Here is a 23,552-nt window from a genome sequence, read left to right on the forward strand (position 1 = left end):
TTATTCTGTCTTCCCACCTCGTAGTGTGGAGATGGAGGTAGGCTAACCACTGACATTGTGGGTGGGTGGGTGGGGTTCTAAAATCAGAGAGGCCCTCTTTTAGAATGGGGCTGGTATAAGAAATTGATGATTTTCTTCCTTGACTAAGATACCTGCTCAGAACCCAACAACTAGACTTCACAAACAGGGAATCTGGGATTCAGCCATTCTTTAATATATCATTGAGGCAATGATATTCTCCCATGACTTCCTCTGGTAGTGTTCAGCATATTAGGTAAATGGTAGGAGTCATATATTTTGTTCATTCATTTCAATCATGTCTGACTCTCTGTGATCTCATTTGGAGTTTTCTTGGCAAAGATACTGGAGTAGTTTACTGTTTCCTTTTCCAGCTCATTTTATAGATGAAAAAACTAGGTAAGTGACTTACCCAGGGTCACACATTTGGTAAGGGTCTAAGGTCTGATTTAAAGAAGATTAGAGGGGCAGCTAGGTCATGCATTGGATAGGGCACCAGCCCTGGAGTCAGGAGTACCTGAGTTCAAATCCGGCCTCAGCCACTTAATTACCTAGCTGTGTGGCCTTGGGCAAGCTACTTAACCCCCTTGCCTTGCAAAAACTTAAAAAATAAATTAGAAAAGTATGAAGAGGCTAAATTATAAAAAGCCTTTTTTTTTGCTATAGAATTTTTAATTTAATCTTCTAGCTTCTAGGAAGCCACTGGAAATTATTAAATAAGGGAGTGACACAATCAGATCTGCACTTTAGAAAAACCAGGTTAGTAGTTGAGTAGAGGTTGGACTAGAGTGAGGAAAGACTTGAGACAAGGAGATAATGCTTGTCCTTCATTTTTGATGAAGACCACAACATCAGGAAAGTAATGTTATGACAAGTACATGAATTGGATTTGGGTGAGGGGATGCTGGGCTAAGTCAGCAGCCTCACTTTTTCCTCCAGAGCCATCTGGATCCAGTGGCCAGATATGAATCAGCATGACTGGAGATGGCTCTGAATGCAAGGCAATCAGAGTTAAGTAACTTGTCCAAGGTGACACAGCTAGTAAGAGTCAAGTATCTGAGGTGGGCTTCAAACTCCTGTCCTTCTGTCCTGCATTGTACCACCTAGCTGCCCATAGCCAGGAAATACATTAAGACAGCTAGAAGGCTCAGTGGATAGAAGTCTGAAAGACTTGAGTTCAAATTTTGCCTTAGACACTAGCTGTATGATCCTTAGTAAGTCACTCAAACCTATTTGCCTCAGTTTCCTGATTTGTAAAATGAGCTGGAAAAGAAAATGATAAACCAATCCAGGATCTTTGCCAAGAAAACCCCAAACAGGATCATGGAGAGGCAGATTTGACTGAAATGACTGAACAACATTGCACCTGTTCAGGCACCTAGGAATGCATTATCCTGTTAACCTTTAGCAGATGGATGTTATGCAGTAAACAGACTATTAAAAAAAAAAAGAATACACCATTCTCCAACATAAGGCAATTTTGCATAGAAAGAGATGCAGGCTTCATTTTTCTATGTAATTAGACTCGTTTCTCACATAGGTTTGTGCCAAATGGGAGATGGAAAGATAATAGGAAACAAATTCCCTTGATCCCCAAGAAAAATTCCTTGGGTTGCCAAGGATAATATTTTTCAGACTAATAGGTGGCCAGCAAAGCTGCCCCACTGAGCAGCACCCTGGCAGTGACCAGGCTGTGGTCTCCGGAAATGCCAGCACTGTGACATGATTTATCTTCTTGTAGTGTTTGACAGTGACTAATTACCTTGACATTAATTTTTTTTTATTGCTGAGTCCAAAGAGTCCAAAGGGGCTGGAGAGGAGAGGATTGAGGGGGGGTCAGGGGGAGCCAGACAAACCCTAGTACTGCTGGACCTGCCCAGTTGCTCTTAGGCTCTGGTGCTCCCAGTTACCAAATGAATCCCAACATGACAGAAATGATTTTTTGAAAGAAGTTTCTTTCTGGTGAGACAGTTTGTCTTTCAGATTATGACAGACAAAAAGAATTGAAAAGTGCAAGAGTGAACACGTTAGATTTTTTTTTGGTTGGGTTTTTTTTTTTCATGTTCCCTTCCACACCAGAAAACTGAAATCATCCTGGCAGGTTTCACTTTTTCACACATGTGTAGCATGTTTCATTTCCTGATCCATCTTGAACATGCCCTGTGCTACTGTGTTTGGATTTCCAACACCACTGGGGATTCTCAGCTTATGAAAACCTCGCCCTTTTGGCACAAATTAAGAAAAACTGATATTAAGCCTAAAACATCCTGGTCCTTGAATGGTGGGTTTTGTTCTACTTTTGTAATATTCCACTTGGGGATAAAAGTCTTTTCCTACCAGTCATTTCCTCCCAGGCTAATTCTTACTTTTTTTTCAGTTAGAAATCCATTATTTTAGGTAATTCTTAGTATTGTAGATTTAGAGCTGGGAGGAGTCTTAAGAGACCATCAGATCCAACTTCCTCATTGTACAGATGAGGGAGCTGAGGCTCGAAGAGGCTGCAATCCTCCCAGGGTCACACGAGAAAGCATTTGAGGAAGAATTTTAGTTCCATGTGCATTTATCTTTTTGCCTTAAATACTGCTACACAGAGGAGAGACATTCTAGGCATGGGAGACAGTCTGGGCAAAGACCAAGAGATAAAAGAAAAAATAATACTGAATTTTGATATTTGCAATTAGATCATTTTAACTGGAATGTAGAACATATAAGATCATAGAAATCTAGAACTGGAAGAAACCTCAGAGAATATCTAATCCAATCCCATAATTTTTTAGAATGGGTAATACAGTGGATAGAGCCCTGGATCTGGAGTCATGAAGACCTAAGTTCTAGTCTGGCCAGACTCAGAAACTTACTAGCTGTGTGACTCCAGATAAGTCTCCCAACTGTTCTCTGCCTCAATCTCCTCATCTATAAAATGGGAGTAATAGCACCTATCTCCTGGGGTGGCATAAAGACATTAATTAGCTCAGGGCCTGGCTCATAGGAAGCACAAGTTAAATGTCATCTATTCAGTGACTTCCCCAAAAATCACACTGCTAGGGCATGATAAAGGGGAGTGCTATAAAATTTCTGGAAAGAAAAGCCAGATCCAGATTGTAAAGGGTTTTAAGAATCAAGGCAAAGAGAATGAATTTTATTCTAGAAATAGTCACAGGGGAAGTGACAAACCCAGACCTATGCTTTTGGAAAATCTATTTTGACCACTAAATATAGGCTAGTTTAGAGCAGAAAGGGAATGGAAGTCAGGAAATCAGTTAGGAAGTTTTTGCAATGGTCTAGGCAAGAGATGCCACCCAAAGTAGGGTGGCAAAAAATCTCAAAGAAAGAAGGGGGGCCCAAGATAAGGGTGTTGTGAAGGCAAATTAACAGGGCTTTCCATTCATTGCATACATGAATGGAAGAGATAGAGATCATATTTCTGAACTTGGGTAACTAGAGGGATGGTGAGGACATAGGTAGTTTAGGAGTAATCACTCACTCAGTAAACGATTAGCAAGTACTTACTGTACACCAGATACTGTGCTAATTACTGGGGATACAAAAAAAGAGACAATAGGCATTTCCTGTCCTCAAGGATTTCATAATCTAATGAAAGTAAAATCATGTAAGTAAATATGTACAAATAAAAAAGAAAGGAGAAGGGACTATCAAGAGTAGATCTCATCGAGGTCCTCTTCAGCAGGTTACAAATTCTTCTGATGAGTGGACCATCTCCGGCATTCCAGCCAACCAACACCGCTTGACCCTGACCAGATTGGATCCTGGGAGCTTGTATGAAGTTGAAATGGCAGCTTATAACTGCGCTGGGGAGGGACAGACGGCCATGGTCACGTTTCGAACTGGTAACAGTTATATACTACCTCCTTGGCTTTGGGTCATCATCCCTAGAGACATTTGAAGGGTTCTTACCTGAATGAGAGAGGATTTTCTCTTCCTCCTCACTCTTGGTGAAAATCTTGGTCTTCATCTTTCTCTTTAGTTGATATTTCCATTTGCTGTAAAACCTCCTGGGATCTGTGTTGATTACTTGTCTGCTTTATGTCTTCCCTAATGAAATCACCAGATGAGGGGGAGCATCTTATTTCCATTCCTGGTCTTATAACTTTATACAACCCTCAAAACCTGACTCGCCTCCCTCTCTTAATATAAAGAGATAACAGTATTATATTGGGGAAAATGAAGTCATGCTTTAAATCATTAATTCCTTTCACAATAATTTATTAAGCACTTATTATATAGGTATAAATAGCATTTTAGAGAGAAAAGAGAGAGAGGGATGAGTGAAATAAGCAGAACCAAGAGAACATTGTATACAGTATATAGTAACAGCAATATTATTTTAAGAACAATTTTGAGTGAATAAGTCATTTATATGTTTTATAAATATATATTATGTAAATATTAAACTATTATAACTATCCAAATTACCATAAAGGATGCTAACTCCAACTTAACTGTAAAGATGCTGTCTTCATCCAGAGAAAGAACTGATAAACATATGCATAGGATAATTTTACACACACACACACACACACACACACACACACACACAAACACACACACACACCCCTATATATGTCTAATAATAGTCATCTCTGGGGGGGAGGGAAAAAAGAAAAAAGAAATTTACATGATAACTTTATTATGTTTAAAAGGAATAGTAAGTTGTACATAATAGATTTGCAGTTGCATGTGCAATCATATTTTTTATTATAATATTTTATGGAAATACATGTTTTATTCCATAAATTTAAAAAGAAAATAAACATTCTGTGTGTGTGTGTGTGTGTGTGTGTGTGTGTGTGTGTGTGTGTGTGTGTGTGTGAAAGAGAGACAGAGAGGGAAGAAGAGAAGAGCCTTTGATTTGAGATGCCACTGAGAAATTTGTTTACAATAATGGTTATTATTTCTCTAACAGGTAATGACTAGTCGAGGTGCAATGCCATCCCTAGAGGTTGAGCATGAACAGATTTTTTGCCTCTGGCAATCTCTCCTTGACCCAGGCCAAGGGCCCTTGGGTAAAGGAAAGTTCTGCTCCTCTATTCAGAGCAAGGCCAAGTAGTCTATGACTGTTTCCTGTCCTCTTACCCCTTTCTGTGGGGTGAAAGAAGGCTTTTTGATTGGTTGCTGAGTCAGAACTGAATATAAATAGAACCCTTTTTTGTTGCTGATTCAAGTGAGGAAGTTGAACAGCAGGGGTCTTCAAGTGGAGGACCATAGCAGTAAAACACTGTGCATGTTCAGAGAGGACACGGCCCCCTAGCCCCTTGCCCTGGGCCACTTCACTCCTGCTCCCCACCCTCCAGCAGCCCCTCAGATTTACAACCAGTCCTTAGAGCCTCTTACAATCCTTCCTCCTCGGACTAACACTTCTGTGTGATATAAATGCAGAAGTACCACATTCTCCCTTCTTCCCTAAATATGACACTTTTTTTTTGATACAGGTCGGAGGCCCAAACCTGAGATTGTTGCCAGCAAGGAGCAGCAGATCCAGAGGGATGATCCAGGTGCCAGCACCCAAAGTAACAACCAGCCAGACAACAGCCGCCTCTCCCGTAAGTCCCCTGCCCCCATCAGCACCTGGAAAGGGGAAGGGAAAGGTGACAGGGAAGCCCCAGTGATCTGCAGTGGGAGGAGGAAGTTGGGAAATTGAACTCACAGTCTCAAGGACCCATTTGTTGCTATGGGTTGCTATAAGGGTCTATAATTCTACAAGACTTTGTCCCCAAATGCTCTTCAGGTTAATGGGGGTGGGGTGGGATGGAAGGAGGGGGTAGGAGAGAAGTAGTTAAATAAAATATTAGAAATATTTACATAATATTTCTTTCTTCATCCCTATTCTGATCTGAACTTTTTTTTGTAAGTCTCTGGGAATTAGTGCAATGGGCATCTGCTAGATGAGAACAGAGGTAGGAAGGAACTTATTCCTCCTTCCCATGTTCAAGTCTCATTCAGAAATTCCCCTCTCTTGAGAAAGGGACCAGCTGTGTCTCAGGCTTATCTGATCCAGTTATCAATGGAGTTATGTTTAGAAAATAACAGTATTCCCTATCAGGAGTGCTATAAAGGGGATTCTTCCATATAGTAAATTTAGAACCCTCTCATTACAGTTGCCGGCTAGCTGATATTCACCCAGCCTGGCCATTGTCACAAAAGCAGACAGATCTTCTAACTAATATATGGTCAGTTAGGAAGACTTTAATTCAAATCCCTCCTCATATCCTTGCTGGCTAGGTGTCCATGAACAAGTCATCCTACTTTTTTTTTAGGTTTTTGTTAGGCAGTGGGGTTAAGGGGCTTGCCCAAGGCCACACAGCTAGGTAATTATTAAGTGTCTGAGACCAGACTTGAACTCAGGTACTCCTGACTCCAGGCAGGGCCAGTGTTCTATCCACTGCACAACCTAGCTGCCCCTCATCCTACCTCTTTAGCCTCAGTTTCCTCATCTGTAAAATGGGGATCATTATAGCAGCTACCTCATGTTATTGTAGGATCAAGTAAGATAATATAGCATTTATTTCCTTCATAGAAGCCTAACACTTTGTGCTAACACCTCTCTTTTTCTAAGGATTTTCTAAACCTTAGGGTACTTTAATAAATGTAATGAATTACTTCTTTTTAGTATCATTCGTTATTTATTTTGCCAACCATGCTTCTAAGGTCCTCCAACAGTTTCACTGCAGAAGGCTGATCTGTCACATCTTCTCCTTGTCCTTTCCCTCACAGCCCCAGAGGCCCCGGACCGGCCCACCATTTCCATGGCCTCTGAGACGTCCGTGTATGTGACCTGGATTCCCCGTGGCAATGGTGGCTTCCCGATTCAGTCCTTCCGGGTGGAATACAAGAAGCTAAAGAAAGTGGGGGACTGGATCCTGGCCACCAGCGCCATCCCTCCCTCTCGGCTGTCAGTGGAGATCACGGGCCTGGAGAAAGGTAGGGCTACTCAGTTCAGCGAAACAAATATCACTTATATGTGCCCAAAGGGCTAGACAATTCAGGAAGATGAGTCTTCTGACTGGCATCCCCAGCACTCTAACCATGGTACCCACCTAGCTGCCTTAAAAAGGAAGACCCAAGTTTAAATCCACCCTCAAACATTTACTATTTGGGTTACCCTAGACTAGTCATTTAGCCTCTGCTTACCTCAGTTTCCCCATAAAATAGTATATAATAATTATATATTACCATGATATAATAATAATAAAATATAGAATAATAGCACTTATGTCCCATGTGAAAATCACATGAGATAATACTTGTAAAGTTCCTTAGCCCACTGCTTTATATACATATAGAAGTTATTTTTAAAATGCCTATTCCCTCTTCTTCCTTCCTTCCTCTTGAATTGCCAGTTTCCTATTGGCCAGTTCCAGCTGGATGTCCCAGAGACATCTCAAAACTCAACATGTCCCCAAATGGATTCATTCTCATTCTTCCTCTTCAAACCCACTTGCTGGTTTTGAAGACATCCTTATCTTTATCTTATACTCTTCCCATTCATCGCTTCATCATTATCCTCAACTCTTCCCTCACTCTCCCTCACTCTACATAGCAAATCAGTGGCCAAATCTGGATGATTCTACCTCTACATCATCCCTTGAATCCAGCTTCTTTCTTTGGCTCACATAGTCTACTTGAATTAAGACCTTCATCACCTATTGCCCAGATTATTGCAATAAAATCCTTGTGATTGGTTTCCCTACTTCAAGTTTCTTGCTGCTCCAATTCATTCCACATATCACTATTGAAGTAATTTTCCTTAGGTGCAGATCTGATCATGTCAGTCCCCCAATCAACTGCCCAAAGGGTAAAATATAAGTTATTTAGCTTTAAAAGCCTTCACAGCTTGGCTCCAACCTGTCTTTCCATCATTTCTGTCTCTCCCATGTTCAAGGATCCAGTCAAACTAACTTTCATTCTGTTCCTCACACACCCTCTTGTCCTCCATCCCCTATCTTCATGGTTCTGTCCCACTTGGTCCCTCATGCATGAGATTGACTATCTCCTTACCTCCAATACAGAAAAATGCCTCTTTTAGATGCACATCAACCATCACCTTCTTCAAGGTCTTTCCTGAACTCTCAACTGCTAATGGCCTCTTTATCAAACTTCCTTGAATTCATGTTGAATTAATTTTTACAACTTACATTATATTTATTCTATATCTACTTAATTTATGTCTTTATTATTAGAATGTAAGCTTCCTGAGAGTAGGGATTGTTTCATTCTTTTTATTTATATACCTGTTACCTAGAATAGTACCTAAAAAATAGTTGTTGCTTGTCCTTCATTCTCAAAGAAGGCCTTGATGTCAGGGAGGCGATGTCATGACAAGCACTTGAATTGGATTTGAGTGAGGGGGTGCTCTACCAAGTCACCAGGCTCAGTTTCTCCTCCAGAGACATCACGGTCCAGTAGCCAGATAAGAATTAGGATAACTGGAGATGGTCCTGGATGTGAAGCAGTCAGAGTAAAGTGACTTACACAAGGTCACACACAGCTAATAAGTATTAAGGATCTGAGTCCACATTTGAATTCATGTCCTCCAAACTCCAGGGTCAGTGCTCTATCCACCTAGCTGTCCCTACCTGGTATAAAGTAGAACTGCTTATTGATATATTGGTTGCCTCATTGCCAGGAAGTTTTCTTAGAATTATAGGGAACAGTCAGTTGATGTCTCACTGATTTATGAGTTAGGAAAGTTTGGGCAAAAGTTTACTAAAATGTATCTGCTGAATTTGGGGTTCTTACAAAGTAGGGGGTTGCATACTCCCTAGCTTCTTGCTCTAATGAGTTTATTTCTCCCACCAGGTACCTCCTATAAGTTTCGTGTCCGGGCACTGAACATCCTAGGAGAAAGTGAGCCCAGTGCTGCTTCCCGACCCTATGTGGTGTCCGGATATAGTAACCGTGTGTATGAGAGGCCTGTGACAGGGCCCTATATCACCTTCACCGATGCTGTCAATGAGACCACCATCATGCTGAAGTGGGTGGTAAGCAGCAGCCTGACTTTATTATTTCATCCAAAATGAACCTGATGGTCATTTAGCAGATGGAAGTTGATTCAAGTATATTTAAACTACCAGGAAAAAAATTACTATCCCACTTCTCAATTTAGGGCTCAGCTTTGTGCTACTCCTTGAGTGGCCTTTTGCTACTCCTTGTGTGAGATGGGTTTTTAATTTCTAATCCTTAGAATATCTTCTTCTGCCAGAAGTAATTTTCCAAAAAGTCTTCTTTTCTGATTTCTCAGGCTAATCCTAAATTTTTGTATTCCTCCCTTGCTGTGAGACTTGGCAAAAATAAGGGAAAAAATGCTAAATTTGGCATTCCCATGTAATAGGTTCTGAAAAACCTTGTCTGATTGACCTCCAAGAGTAACCAAAATCACTGTGTCTTTATGATACATGAAGATTACCAATCAGGAGGCAAAAACATGTTGATAGTTTTATCGCTGTTTCTTTGGTCAATCAGTCTAGGCACACACACACACACACACACACACACACACACACACACACAGAGAAGAAGAAGAAGAAATAAAATGGTGGGGGAAACTTTACAAAGCTATACCACACAAAGTGATGAAGCTCAACCTCATGGGAAGGGAAGTTTCCAGAACAGCAGGAAGTTTGTTCTGATTGACTCTCTGTCCCATTAGTAACTGTTTTCTCCTCTTTTCTTGTAGTACAAATCAGCTAGTAACAACAACACTCCAATCCATGGCTTTTACATCTACTATCGACCCACAGATAGTGACAATGACAGTGACTATAAGAAGGATGTAGTAGAAGGTAAGATCACACCAGGGGATTGGTGCTTAGATTTCTCCTAAGACATACAAATTAAAAACATATGCAGTGTTCAGTTTGAGAGATGATTCTCTTAAATTTAGGTTCTTATGATAGATAACCTGGTATCATCACATCCCCAGAACCTGGGGTCATAGAGAGCCTGAGGCTGGGCTGCTTCCATAAGGGTGATGAAGCATGGGAACAGGGGAAAGTCTGAGGACCCAAATCCATATCCCAGGGCTGTCACAAACCTTAAGCAGGTATTATCAATTTGGGCCTCAGGTTCTTCATCTGTAAAATAAGAATGTCAGACCAGATAGCACCTATGTGTTTCTTCTAGATCTCCAGTTATAAGCTTATGAAACCAGTGCTCTGTCCAGTTTATGATCTCTATCTGTGGTTTCGTTGCATGGAATAGTAATGATGCACAAGCTCAGTCATGGATGCCCATGCTGTGGTCAGGTGGGAATGCTTAGAAACCACAAGTTAGCTGTTTAGGTAGCACCTAGAACCCACAAGAGGCTGTGGCTCGCCTCGGTGCTATGAAGCACATTTTCTTTCTAGGGGACCGCTACTGGCACTCCATCAGCCATCTGCAGCCAGAGACCTCCTATGACATTAAGATGCAATGCTTCAACGAGGGTGGCGAGAGCGAGTTCAGCAATGTGATGATCTGTGAAACCAAAGGTACTTAACTCCACTGTGGTTCATCTCCAGCCTTTCACCTCACCATCTCTTAATGACTATTGCTTGCATTTTAATAGACAGAGAGTTGGCTCAGTGGATGGAGCACTGGGTCTGGAAGACCAGAGTTCAGATCCAGTCTTGTGTGACCCTAGACAAGTCACTCAGCATCTTCCTTATTGTTATTCATTCCTCTTTCTTTTTCAAAGAGGTCCAAAGATATCCTAGGATGATGTTTTGACGTGACTGTGAAATGGATTAAGTAAAACAGAGTTGCTTTAATCCACTGGAGAAGGACAATAGTAGTGTGCTGTGGTCCATGGACCATGGTCATGGACATAACTGAACAACAACACACTTCAGTAGGGTTTTTGGGTTTACAAAGTGCTTTGCCTACATGATGTCATTTGCAGAGAAAAAGTAGTCAATCCCTCACACTGTGGTTCTAGGTTGAGGCAGTTCAGTGGGGCAAGTTCAGTTCTAGCCTTAGACTCTTCCTAGCTGTGAGACTTCGGGTAAGCCACTTGCTTGGTCTGCCTCAGTTTTCTCAACTGTAAAATGGGCATTATTCCCTTCCTCCCTAGAAGAATTAGTGACCCATAGAGGTCTCTTTTCGTATGTCGAACCTTGGCCTGTTTTTTCAAACTCTTCTGGCCTTGCTTCCAGAGATCCCCAAAACCGTGGAGAAAGGGGAAGATGTATTCTTAACATCCCAACTTGGAACTTGGAATGCATTTTGTTCCATGAATATAGCTATTAATCCTGCAACACAAGGGTCAAATAATCTTGTGGACTGGCTTGGGAATCTGAACATCCCATATCATTATTTCTATGGGGAAGTATTCTGAGTACCAGATGACAGACTTCTAGGTGGATTTTGGAATCTATCCTGTGGCCTATGTTAGGAGCTGCTGAGAATAACAATAATGAGCTTACAGATATCAAGCAAGCTTTGGTTCTCACACTCAGGTCAGGTTTCACTATCTCCATCTTACAGGTGGAGAAAGTGAGAGAAAGCATTTAAAATAAGGCTTGCAAAAGGAATCAAGATCTGGAAGTGAGAGTAAAAATGGAGGCCATCCTGTCATCTAGTCATTGAATCCAGTATTTTACCCTCCTCTAGCTGTTGTTCTTCAGGCAGTTTTAAGTATCTTCTAGTGTGTCCTAGAGCAAGGAACTAAAAACCTATCCCATTCCCCAAGGCAGTGTTTCCCAATCAGAGTTTCCCTGATATACCCCAGGTTCACCCACTTTGCCTTCTTAGTGAATTTGATGCCCTGGGTATTCACTGAAGATTTTTCCATTTCTCTTGTACCCTATAGAGAATTGTTTTGGGGTGTGTAAATTCTCCCCTACTCTGTTCTTTTTGTGGGTTTTACTATTCTCCTCTGACTGTTGGGGATGGCACAAAGACCTTTGCATCCAGCCTGGTCTCATGTCATTGAATACTCATCACTGGTCAGATGCTGGGCTAACCTAGCATCAACATCCCCAGTACCTCATTTTTGAATTGTTGGTTCAAAAAAATTTGAGATTTCAACTTGAAACACAAGATTCGAGTTTCCTTAATACTGAAATTTCTATTTAGCCACTCACATTTCATGCTAAATTTGGACACATCCTTAAGAAGGAATATTGGGGGGGGGGGGGCGGCTAGGTGGCATAGTGAATAGAGCACTGGCCTTGGAGTCAGGAGTACCTGGGTTCAAAACCAGCCTCAGACACTTAATAATTACCTAGCTGTGTGGCCTTGGGCAAGCCACTTAACCCCATTGCCTTGAAAAATCTTAAAAAAAAAGGGGGGGGGGAGGAAGTATTATTGGGACCAGGAGTTTGTTGGTAAATATTAAAAACCCCAGCTCGCCTGGGGGGGGGGGGCAGGGAGGGAAATATACTAATATCTTTCAATTTAATTTGAATTAATTACATTTTCTCCATTACTTTCTTAATTCCAAAAAGCCAACCAAACAACTCAAGCCCTGATTTGTGCTGTTGGCCAATTTATATGGTGTGAATGCACACATTGAAAATTTAACAACTAGTTACCAGGTGCTGGTATGAGCTGGCCCTAGCACAACCTTGAACGTGACTTAGCCATAGGAACCTCATACCCTGATAATTTGCCTCCATGTCCACGGAAGACTGTGATTGATGCTATGTAAATATCCAAGAACAATTGTTGATTTTTTTTTTAATTTCTCTGCAGCACGTAAGCCTTCTGGTCAACCAGGCCGGCTCCTACCCCCTACTCTGGCCCCACCACCGATACTGCCTCCAGATCCCGGAGATCGTCCAGGGGGACCTGGGGCTATGGTGGCTCGATCCAGTGACCTGCCCTACCTAATCGTGGGTGTGGTCTTGGGCTCAATCGTCCTTATCATCGTGGCCTTCATACCTTTCTGTTTGTGGAGAGCATGGTCCAAGCAAAGTGAGTGACAGATGGGGGCAAGATGGGGCAACCTGTGCTAAGGGAGGAAGTGAGAGGGACTTGGAGCAAATAGCTTCCCAGCCCCTAATGAGGGTACCAGTAAGCTTTGGGGAGCTGCATTGGCCTTTCTACCACCCCCCCAGTGGCCTCATAGGAATGTGAGCTGCTTGAGGACAAGGTTCCTATTTTTGTCTTTTTTTTTTATATTCCTTGTCCTTAGCACCATGTCTAAGTGTGTGCTTAATAAATGATTGTGGACCAATTGACCTATCCTATTTGATTTGATAATATAAAGCTGATGTGTTCTCCCAAGGGTCCATACGGTAGTGCCGCTGTGCCTTATTTCTCTTGGCTTAAGTTGCTATCTTTACCCTCGCCCATTTTGACCAAACAGCTGCCTTTTCCTTCTAAACCAGTTGCTACTCCTGTCTTACCTATTCAACCTTTATTTTTGGTCTGCCTTCTTGTGATCCATGTATGCCTGAACTACAACAGACAATACAGGGAAAGCCTGTTATCCCTCTGACCCCAGGCTGCCCCACCTTGTCTTCCTTAGCATCATAAACAAAGGAGCCAGGAGGGTGGGAGAAAATTCCAGAGCTTGTTTGAGACAAAGTAGGAAACTTCCCCCTCTCCCTACATATTTCTGGGGGAAATGCCATCTCCTGACCCATTCCTTTTCTGTCATTGCCAGTAATTCCCCTGGAAGACTCATTGCCAAGCTTTTGTAGGAGGTCCTCCCAAACCATCTCATGCTTCCCCCAGCCTGAGGATGCATCTCTTTCCTCTTCTCCTTCTAGAACAAACTGCTGACCTGGGTTTCCCAAGCACAGCACTGCTGTCCTCCTCCTGCCAGTATACAATGGTGCCTCTGAGAGGGATCTCTGCCCCACGAGCCAATGGACAGCCCTACATCAATGGACAGCCCTATGCCAATGGGCTACATGTTAATGGGGCCTGTCCCTCAGCTGGCCTGGGCTATCCAGGTGTGAAAACCCAAGAGTACAGCCCCGGCGAGCTTCAGCAGGTAACTCCTATCCACTGGGTGAGGTGTGGGGTGATGGGGGTACATTCTAGACTGACTGAGTGGAATTGAATAGGACTGTTTCTCAGGTTTGCCAACCTCCTCATCTCCCCTAACTGGCCTCAGATGGGTTTTACCCATGTCCTCAATTCATATAATCTTCTCATGAGGCTAGATCTTGATGATAAGGCAAAGAATCCCAGACTCAAAGATTGTTTTTATCCTCTCACCTTTTAACAGCAGGATCATAATAGCAGTTTGCTTCAGGGAAAAATCCTGGGAAATGGACACATTCAGAAAAGTCATCAAGCAATCAGGTAACCTCCCACTGCCAACTTACTGACTCCCAGGACCTAGATGGTAGAAGCCAAGAAGTTCTTAGTACTCAAGACTTCCCAAGACTTTAGAACAGCCCAGGGTAGGGGGAAGGGGTGTAGAATAATTGTAAATTGTTTATAAATGAGATTTTTTGCCACTCTGGGTAACCTGGCTTGTAATGGCTTCCTGAAAGCTTTCCCTTCCCTGGTAGGGCAGGTGCATCCATGTACATATACTTGTTTTATAGTCTATGTGATCCCATTCATGCATCCTCCCATATGCTGTAGAGAGCCCCTAATATTAACATCATACTATGGCATTATATGAACCTAGCAAGACCATATTGGAATTTAACAGTAGACATGATGATGTGGCATAGGGTTGTGAATAACTGAGTAATCCATTCTTCTCATATTGGGCTTTCCTTGATAACTGATAAACAATATAGATATGCAATCTAACCTTCCAAGGTCTTGACCTGATAGAATAAATGTAAGCTCAATGAGGATAGAAACTGGTTTTGATTTTTTCTTTTGTCATTATATCCCAGGGTTTTGATACCTATAATATATACTACCTAAAAAATAGTTGGTATTTAATAAACAAATGTTTGAGGAATGAAAGGAAAACCTGCCCACAAAGGAGGAGGGGACAAAAGGGTTGTGCTGAGGCTGAAAATTCATCCCTTGCCTCATCTTCCCACTTGTTTTCTTACCTTATAGGGAACCTGATTCTAGCCCTGAAGAGAATACTTTCCTCTATGCACTCCCAGACGACTCTACTCACCAGCTGCTTCAGTCCCCTGATGATTGCTGCCATCTCCAAGAACAACCTGCTGCCATCTGCCAGTCAGGGATAAGGAATGTATCTGAAAGTCCTCAGCGGGAAGGGTCATGGGACTCTCCATTTCATCCAGGTCTGTGGCAGAGTAAGGGTCTATCCTTAAAAGACAGGATATGGTGGGGCACTCCCCATAGTTTTTGGACTGAGAGGAAATGGAAAAAATGGGGTGAAGGCTCTGGTATGTTTCTTTGGTGGGTATAGCCCTGGGATGATCTACAGAGGGGGTGTTCCAGGTAAATCATATTGCAATATTATAGGCATTGGGCCACACTGTCCACTAAGAACAGATATATTCCATGACGGCAAGGCTGGAGGCTCTCTTGTATTGAGTTTCAGGGCCATTATCAAATTCTTTTTCTTCCTTCTCACACTGAGGCAGCCACCAAGCACCCTGAAATACACTACCCTGTTGTGTTTTGTTTCTTAATTAAACAATAAGGTTTACATTAATCAGTGAAACCAGAGCCAAAGTCTTAAAAATAACATAATAACTCTTTGTGCTGCCTTTTCTCCAAGTTACTTAAAGCCATTCTTATTTCTATTTTCTTTGAGTCACTCAGGGATTAGTAGAAATTGGGGCCATGAAGGTTATTGCCATTTACTATTTTATTGGGCAGCCACAGCATGTTTTCTGGATAATGTGTAGGATATGGGCATTACCAATTTGAAGATTATTCTTAAGTTTTATTTTTAATAAACAAGCACTGATTTTCTCTCCTTCCCATCCATTCCTATTTGAAAAAAAAGTTTCAACAAATAGTATAGTCAAGCAAAACAATCTGCATATTGGCCATGTCCAAAATCTATAATTTTGCATTTTAAGTCCATCACCTCTCAAGAAATGGGTGTCCATCAGGAGACCTCTGGAAACTTTTTGGGAGATACTATAAAAAGGCTGAAGTTGGATTTAGATGAGATCCCTTTGGCCTGGGAGTAATTAATTGTAAAATGGGAATTAATCATAGAGATATGAACTTAAGGGGAGAGAAAGAGACCTTTGGGGCTAGTAGTTTTTAAAATGTTATATGGGTTTCTGATTTTTTTAAAAAAAAAGTCATTGTCCCTGAGGCTCCGGAATATAGTCCTACCACAGAAAATTTGGATATGGTTCTCTACATGTATAAAATAGTTGTTGGGGATAGATCATCTTAGGTGGTGTTCAAATCTATGTTACATGCAAATCTGACCTTTCAGGGTCAGATCGTCTCCTATTACTGATGAGTAGGATAATTGATCAGACTTTTGGTGCTTCAATGATCATTTTCTAACTTTTACCTACACTTTAGGGCCACCTTGCTGCGTAGGACTTGTGCCGGTTGAAGAGGTGGATAGTCTTCACTCCTTGCAAGTGAGAGGAGAATGGTGTCCTCACCACCCCCCAGGCACCTATTTAGGACAGGACCCTGGAAGGAGGCTGTCCTCCAGCCCACCAATACACGTGTCTTTTGAGACTCCACCTCCCACAATTTAGGCTGAAGCTACTTCCCTGAAAAGACTATATTGTTTTAAAAAGAGACAGAGAAAAATGGGTATTTATTTTTCTATTACAGTCATATTTATATATTTATGCACTTGTAAATAAATGTATATGTTCCTTAACATACTGGAGAGACATATGGAATCCTATCCAGAGAGGTGTACCAGGCTGAAAATATAAAGCTGCAGTTTGAGAAAAATACAAGCAAGAGAAATACAAGCACATATGAACTGGGTTCAGAAGTAACATTTTATTTCCAACTTTTGCAACTACTTGGGATTGCTGAAAGCCCTTTAGGAGAGAAGGAAAGAAAAATACATCGTAGGCATGTCCTTCATGAAAGCTGAATATGGTTGATCACAATACATACTGGGGGAAAAAGAAAACTCAACAGCTCGGCTGAATTTGGTACAACAGGAAGAGAATTTTTTCATGGTATGACCAGGAAAACAGACTAAAATGTGTACAGTACTTTATAAGCATTAACAAACCTTCCAGATTCAATAATCTGTGGCAACATAGTTCTGTAAAAACAAACACTGTAACTTCTAAATAAATGTTTAGTCTTCTCTCTAACCTTCACTTTGGTCATTTATAAAACTCTTCAGGAAAATGAGTCCACATCTTTTCTAAGTGTTTCTTAACAACCTCTTTTCTGAATATAGGAAGAACCAGAAAGGAGAAGAGGGAGAAGACATTGCTATTCTGCCTCATTCAATTAGCTTGTATTTGTTTGGGGGCTTCTGCCCTTATTGACCTATTTAGCTGCCTAATCAGCTTAGGTGCTCTCAAAATGGAACCCAGCTACAGGCTCTTTACAAGGACTTGCTTAGGACAAGATAGACCCCCTTTTATGCAGAGAGATGTGTATAGGTGTGTGTATTTGTGTACACTGTTTTCTCCTGCAGATATCATCAGGTAGGAGTAAAGCAAATCATAGTAGTATGTGTGTGTGACAAAAATTGGAGAGACTAGCTAGGAAAACAGCAATTAATAAGGTACATTAGCGGGCAGTATTAATTGGTGGGAGAATAAGACCTCCTTTTCTTCGTAGGATAGCAATTTCTTCCTTCAAAGCTAGAATCTTTTCAGCCTGGACCTGGATCAGTTCAGTGATCTTCTCCCTGGCCACGATGTCTGCTTTCCGAGGCCCCTGGAAGGCATTACCCTTTGGGGAAAAGAAAAAAATTAAATTAAAAACCAACATCTGATTTCTTTTGAACATCTGATTTATTCCTATTTGGAAAATGAGAATGTTTCCTCTGGTTTTCTACCACCTAATTAAAGAGTCTGTCAGACAGAGAAATAGAGGCAGAGTTGGGGGGGCTCAATCATTCTCTTAAATTGAGGGGTCTACCCAAGAAGAAATCTTTTGAAACTAGCTGTGAGGTATAGTGGATAAAGCAATGGAACTCCTGGAGTCAGGAAAACCTAAATTTTAACTATTATAATATATTTAAATATTACATATATTACAATATAATGTTATATTATAAATATGAGGCCATACTTTAATATGGTCTCAAACACTTAGTAGTTGAATGATCTCACATCTGCTTCAAGTTCCTCATCTGTAAATGGGGATAATAGCACCTCCCTCCCAGGGTTGTTGTATGGATTAAATAATATGTTTAAGTGCTTTGTAAACCTTAAAGTGCAGTATAAATACTTGTAGTTGTTGTAGTTGAACAATAGATTTTCCCTCTGATTAGCCACTCCTTCAAAATTCAAATGTTTACACAAAAGAGTTCATCCATTAAGCTAGCTCCCAAAAACAATGGTACAAATTAACTTTAAAAGCTTTTTTATTTCAACCTTTAATCAGAATCAATAAGAACTGGGAATGAGGAGGAGGGAATGGAGAAACATTGACTGGTCATTTTGGAGCTTGAGGTCCTGTCCAGGCCAGGCAATCTTCATTGGGTCACCTATGGAGTTGGGGAGAAGTAACTATTGGGAAAGAGGGGCTCCAAAAATACTTCATAATCCCATCTATCAGGTTCTCTTTGCCAGCTACACCAACTTTTAATTCTTTCTGATGTCACTGTGTCTTTGATGAAATTTGTGCCTCAGTTCATACACTACAACTATGTCTGAATGTTTCAAATTTGATATTCTTTGGGGGGGGCACTAACCAATTAATAAAGTACTGAACTTGGAATCAGGGAAGGTTCATCTTCAAGAGTTCAAGTTCAGTCTCAAAACAAGCTATGGGATCCTGGACAAGTCACTTAACCCTGGTCTTGTATTTCTCTTTTGTAAAATGTCCTGGAAAAGGAAACGGCAAACTATCCAGTATTCTTGCCAAGAAAACCCCATATGGGGTCACAAAATGTCAGTCAAAACAGCAATAATAATAATAATAATAATATACCTAGTTAAGGAGTCATGTAAACACAAAGACAAACTAAGTAAGGAATATTGTATATATAAAAATGACAATAATACAATATCCATAAGTCTTGAGGTGGAAAATTTGGATAATTATTAATATCAGAGATGTCCAAAGTTTTTTTTTTAATCAAGTATCCAGATCACTCAAATTTTGACTGTACTCCCTTATTACGTTTCTATGCCTTTTCTCCTGGCTTTTCCACATACCTAGAATTCTCTTCCTCTCAGTTTCCCTGCCTTCTTTGACACTTCAACTCTCATATTCTGCCTGAGGCTCTTCCCAGTCCCTCCCCTAGCTGTGTAGTGACTTCTTTTCTTGAGATTTCCTTTCATCTATGCTGTATATTTTTTGTATGTACCTAGATAAATATCTTTTTGTCTTCCCTTTAAAACTAAAAGCCCCTTGAAAGGCAGGTCTTTTTTTAAAAAAATTCTTAAAGTGTTTGGCAAATAACAAGCACTTTTAAAATGCTGTTGCTTTTACTGATGGCCTTCTTGCTTAAACAAGGATACTTTCCCAACATTCTAATTTCTGAACATGGGACCCAGAGTCTCCTCCTGCCTTCCCCTCCACCCCCCAGCTTGACACCTTGAAATCACTTTGGGTTCCTCTTTTACTGCCACCTCTGGCTCCACCCCCAAAGCACTCTACCACCATCTGACAGCCACAGTGTTCTAATGAGCCTTCATTTGAAATTTTAATCTTGACATTTTTGTCACAGTAAGAACTTTATTTAGTTTTCAATTATCAGAGAGAATATGGCCATTTCTGTTCATCTGTAAATACCACGTTCTGGCTGTTATCATTGTATGTATAACGTAGTAGCTTCCTAACTTTTCTTGTCTTCAGGAAGCATCCCCATTTTAATATATGCTGCCTACTGCCCCAGACGAATTACCTCCAGCCAATCAATATTTATTGAGCTTCCTCTCCATCCTAGGTGCCATATTAGTGCTAATCCTTCTAAAGTACAGCTCAGATGCACTACCCATCTTGCTAAAAAATTTTCATTAGTTCCCTGCTGCCTAGAATATTAAAGTCTAAATTGTAAGCCACCCTATTTGTCACTTGAACACAACTGGTACTAAAGTGGACTTTTGTCACCTGCCAGTTCAGCTTTACTTTATTCATTACTATGCCCCCCCAAAAAAACATTTGCTCCTTCCCTCCATCCATCCACATTTTCATCCTTCAAGTCTCAATTTGAATTATTCCTCTTCTATATAGGCTTCCAAGATCATTCAAGTCAGCAGTGATGATCTCTTATTTTCTTTAAAAATCTATAGCAGTTATTTGCAGCTAATTCATCTTCTTACATACTTTACAAGAATACTTATGAGGCACTGGACTAAGCCCTGGGGATACAAAGAAAGGAAGAAACAGAATTTGCTCTCAAGGAGCTCTTGCACTGTTTTTTGATTTGACATAGTTTTGTATTGTTCCCCACCTCCATAAAGTCCCTGAAGACAGGGACTTTTGTCTTAAAAAGGCAATCTTCAATTTTCAAAATTTCACAATTATGACACCTAACTAATGATACTCATGTCACCAACTTATATAATTTGCAACAGGCATGCAGTCATCCAACAAACATTTATTAATTGCTTACTTTGTATAATATTAGGTACTGCATTAGATGCTAAAGAATAAAGGGGAAAAAATCCCCATAGTCCCAGCCCCTCTTACTGGAGATAAACTGCATGTGTAATGTAGACCAGGTCACTTTGACAAGAAGGCTGGTGATGCCATGGATAGAAATAGCTAAGTTAGGAAGAAGACTGGTTTTGGGGAGAAAAATAATGAGTTTCATTTTGGATATATTAAGTTGGAGTTATTTATGAGATATCAAGTGAGAGATTGTGACCAGATATTTAGATCTTAGAATCATCTATCTAGAGGTGATCACTGAATCCATGGAGATACACCAAGAGAAAGGTTGAAGAGAAAGAAGAGTGCTCAGGACAGGACATTGGAAGACACCCATGAAAGGCAGTAATATGATCTAAGAGTCGAGGAAGAGAGAATATCAAAGAGACGATAGAGTGTACTCACATTCTACGGTCACCAGCAGACTCATCAGCCTCACTTGATTCTACTCATAGATGCCAAGACAGGGCTAAGCAGAAGCGTACCTGTTGAGTTTGTAGTGTATTCAAACGACCTTCAAGCTGCTGCTTTTCAAGAAATAACTCATTCATTTGCTGAAGTTTCTTCGTGTGTTCCTTTGTCTTCATCATCAGGTCCCATCGCACCTGAGAAATCTTGTCCTAGAATATCAAGAAGCTGGGTAAGAAAGTAAATAGAAAGGAGTTGGAGGGCAGCTAGGTAGTGCAGTGGATAGAGCACCAGTCCTGGAGTTAGGAGGACCTGAGTTCAAATCCAACTTCAGACACTTAATAATTGCCCAGCTGTGTGACCTTGGGCAAGTCATTTAACCCCATTGCCTTAAATAAATAAAATTTCTGAAAAATTTTAAAAAAAGAGTTGGAAAGAAGAGGAGATATAATCAGATATGAACTTCAAAAAACCACAAGGAAAATAGAAGAGGCCAATGCAGCTAGGAAAATTAATAAGGAGTATTCTCAAGTCAGAGGCCAGGTGGTACATTGTAAATATAGCACCAGACATGGATTTTCTGACAGAGTGAAAAAGAGTATTCAGCTACATCATGAGGGTGATAGGGTACAGTTCTGATTTTGTTCCTCATTGTCTGGGAACTCTGGCTTAACCACTTAATCTTTTTGAGTCTTCATTTTCCCTTCAATAAAAGGCTGAGGTTGAACTAGTTCCAGTTCTAAGATACTACAGGTCCATCTCAGTATTATTTATGGTATAGTAGAATTAACAATAATAATAATGACACTAATAAGATCTAAGAATAATAGCTAGCATTTAAATGTGCTTTAAGATTTGCCAGTCATTTTGCAAATTTTACCTCATTTTATTCCTACCCTGAAAGGGAGGTGCTATTATTATCCTTATTGTATAGATGAGGAAACTGAGGCAGAGAGAAGTTAAATGACTTGCCTAGGGTCACATGGCTAGAGTCTAAAGCAAAATTTGAACTCAGGCTTTCTTGACTCCAGTTCCTGCACTCCATTCATGAACCCATCCAGTTGCCTCATAGTATGGATGACAATCATTTTTGTGTAATGTTATACTGCCATCATCATCATCACCATCATCATAGCTAACATTTAATATAGCAATTACTGTGTCAGACACTATACTAAGCACTTTACAACTGTGATCTTCACAAAAATCTGGGGAGATAGGTGCTACTGTTATCCCCATTTTTGGAGAATTGAGGAAACAGAGGCAAACAGAGGTCAAGTGACTTGCCCTGGATCACATATGGGGTCAGACAGCTAGGAAGGGTCTGAAGCTCAATTTGAACTCAGGGCTTCCTGATTTCAAGTCCAGCGTTCTATCTACTGTGCCACCTAGAAGTTATATGATATTAAGATTCTAGAAGTCAATAAGGATACTTGTGTCATGTATCTATCTATCTATCTATCTATCTATCTATCTATATGTATATATAAATAAAAGGCACCAGAGAGAAACCACTTGTGTTTATTTGAAAATGTTCTTCACTTGTCCCTTACATCTTATATAAATATATTTACACATTTATAATTTATAATCATACAGACATACATACTATATCTATATCTATGTATCTATATACATATATACACATATCCTTTCATTATTCTAATGGATTTTTTGAATACACTTATCTGGCTATTCCCTCCAACAATGCAAATTACAATTAAAACATGCTTACCCATCCAGGACAACTCTTATCAATGTCATCTCTTAAGTTTGTCACAGTAAATCCCCTGTACTCTGGGGGTTAAGAGTGAAGTGTCCCTTCCCTTCATGTTTTCTTAACATCGTGAGAATACCCACGAAGTCCCTCATTTTTAAAAAGAAATCAAGAACACTATTTTCCGTCTTAATTTCCATCATCTCCCATATACTGTCTCTCCCTTGCCCCTGCCCCTATTACTACTAAGGATTATATGTTTCATGAGGACAAAGTCCTTATCTTATTTAATCTATGTATCTCTTTCAGCCTATTGGTTAATCAAAAGCATTTATTAACAGCTAAATATAGATAAGGTGCATGAGCTAAACATGGAATATACAAAGGAAGATAAAAAAGGGCAGGTTATTGTTCTCTAGGCATTCACAAATTCTTTTTTTTTTTTTGGCCAGGTAATGGGGTTAAATGACTTGCCCAAGGTCACACAGCTAGGTAATTATTAAGTGTCTGAGGCTGATTTAAACTCAGGTCCTCTTGATGCCAGGGTCAGTACTGCATTCACAAATTCTATGTGAATGCTATACAAATAACAATATAGCTTTATATAGCTAGATAAATGCAAGATTTATATTGAGTAGATGAAAGCAATCTTAGAGGGGGAATTCATTAGCAAATTACTCAGAAAGCTGCCTTCAGAAGATGGGATTTGAACTGAGTCTTCAAGGAAACTAAGAAAGCTAAAAGGATGAAGTTAGGGTCCAGGTCCCTCCAGGCTTGGGAAGTAGCCAGTGTA

The 23,552-nt window shown here is 40.5% G+C and overlaps 2 protein-coding genes across 6 annotated transcripts in view; one reads left to right on the plus strand and one right to left on the minus strand.

The window, feature by feature from the left end:
• BOC (BOC cell adhesion associated, oncogene regulated) overlaps nt 1–22,579 on the plus strand; it is a 101,640-nt gene extending 79,061 nt beyond the window's left edge. For 3 of the 5 annotated variants that reach the window (XM_074214523.1, XM_074214522.1, XM_074214524.1), the window contains 11 exons: nt 3,704–3,866; nt 5,469–5,579; nt 6,751–6,957; nt 8,836–9,017; nt 9,713–9,818; nt 10,383–10,505; nt 12,709–12,930; nt 13,731–13,957; nt 14,195–14,271; nt 14,995–15,188; nt 16,402–22,576. In XM_074214523.1, coding sequence (XP_074070624.1) covers nt 3,704–3,866; nt 5,469–5,579; nt 6,751–6,957; nt 8,836–9,017; nt 9,713–9,818; nt 10,383–10,505; nt 12,709–12,930; nt 13,731–13,957; nt 14,195–14,271; nt 14,995–15,188; nt 16,402–16,586 — 1,797 coding nt within the window. In that variant the 3' untranslated portion in view covers nt 16,587–22,576. Of the gene's footprint in view, nt 1–3,703; nt 3,867–5,468; nt 5,580–6,750; nt 6,958–8,835; nt 9,018–9,712; nt 9,819–10,382; nt 10,506–12,708; nt 12,931–13,730; nt 13,958–14,194; nt 14,272–14,994; nt 15,189–16,401 lie in introns of all 5 variants that reach the window. The other 2 variants (XM_074214526.1, XM_074214525.1) reach the window with 2 other exon arrangements.
• Nucleotides 16,634–23,552, minus strand: part of CFAP44 (cilia and flagella associated protein 44) — a 139,059-nt gene continuing 132,140 nt past the window's right edge. The window contains exons 33-34 of the mRNA XM_074214521.1: nt 21,120–21,254; nt 16,634–17,760 (exon numbers count right to left, since the gene is read on the minus strand). Coding sequence (XP_074070622.1) covers nt 17,596–17,760; nt 21,120–21,254 — 300 coding nt within the window. The 3' untranslated portion in view covers nt 16,634–17,595. The remainder of the gene's footprint in view (nt 17,761–21,119; nt 21,255–23,552) is intronic.

The sequence above is a fragment of the Macrotis lagotis genome, chromosome 1, assembly GCF_037893015.1.
Source record: "Macrotis lagotis isolate mMagLag1 chromosome 1, bilby.v1.9.chrom.fasta, whole genome shotgun sequence".
NCBI classification, from domain to species: domain Eukaryota; kingdom Metazoa; phylum Chordata; class Mammalia; order Peramelemorphia; family Peramelidae; genus Macrotis; species Macrotis lagotis.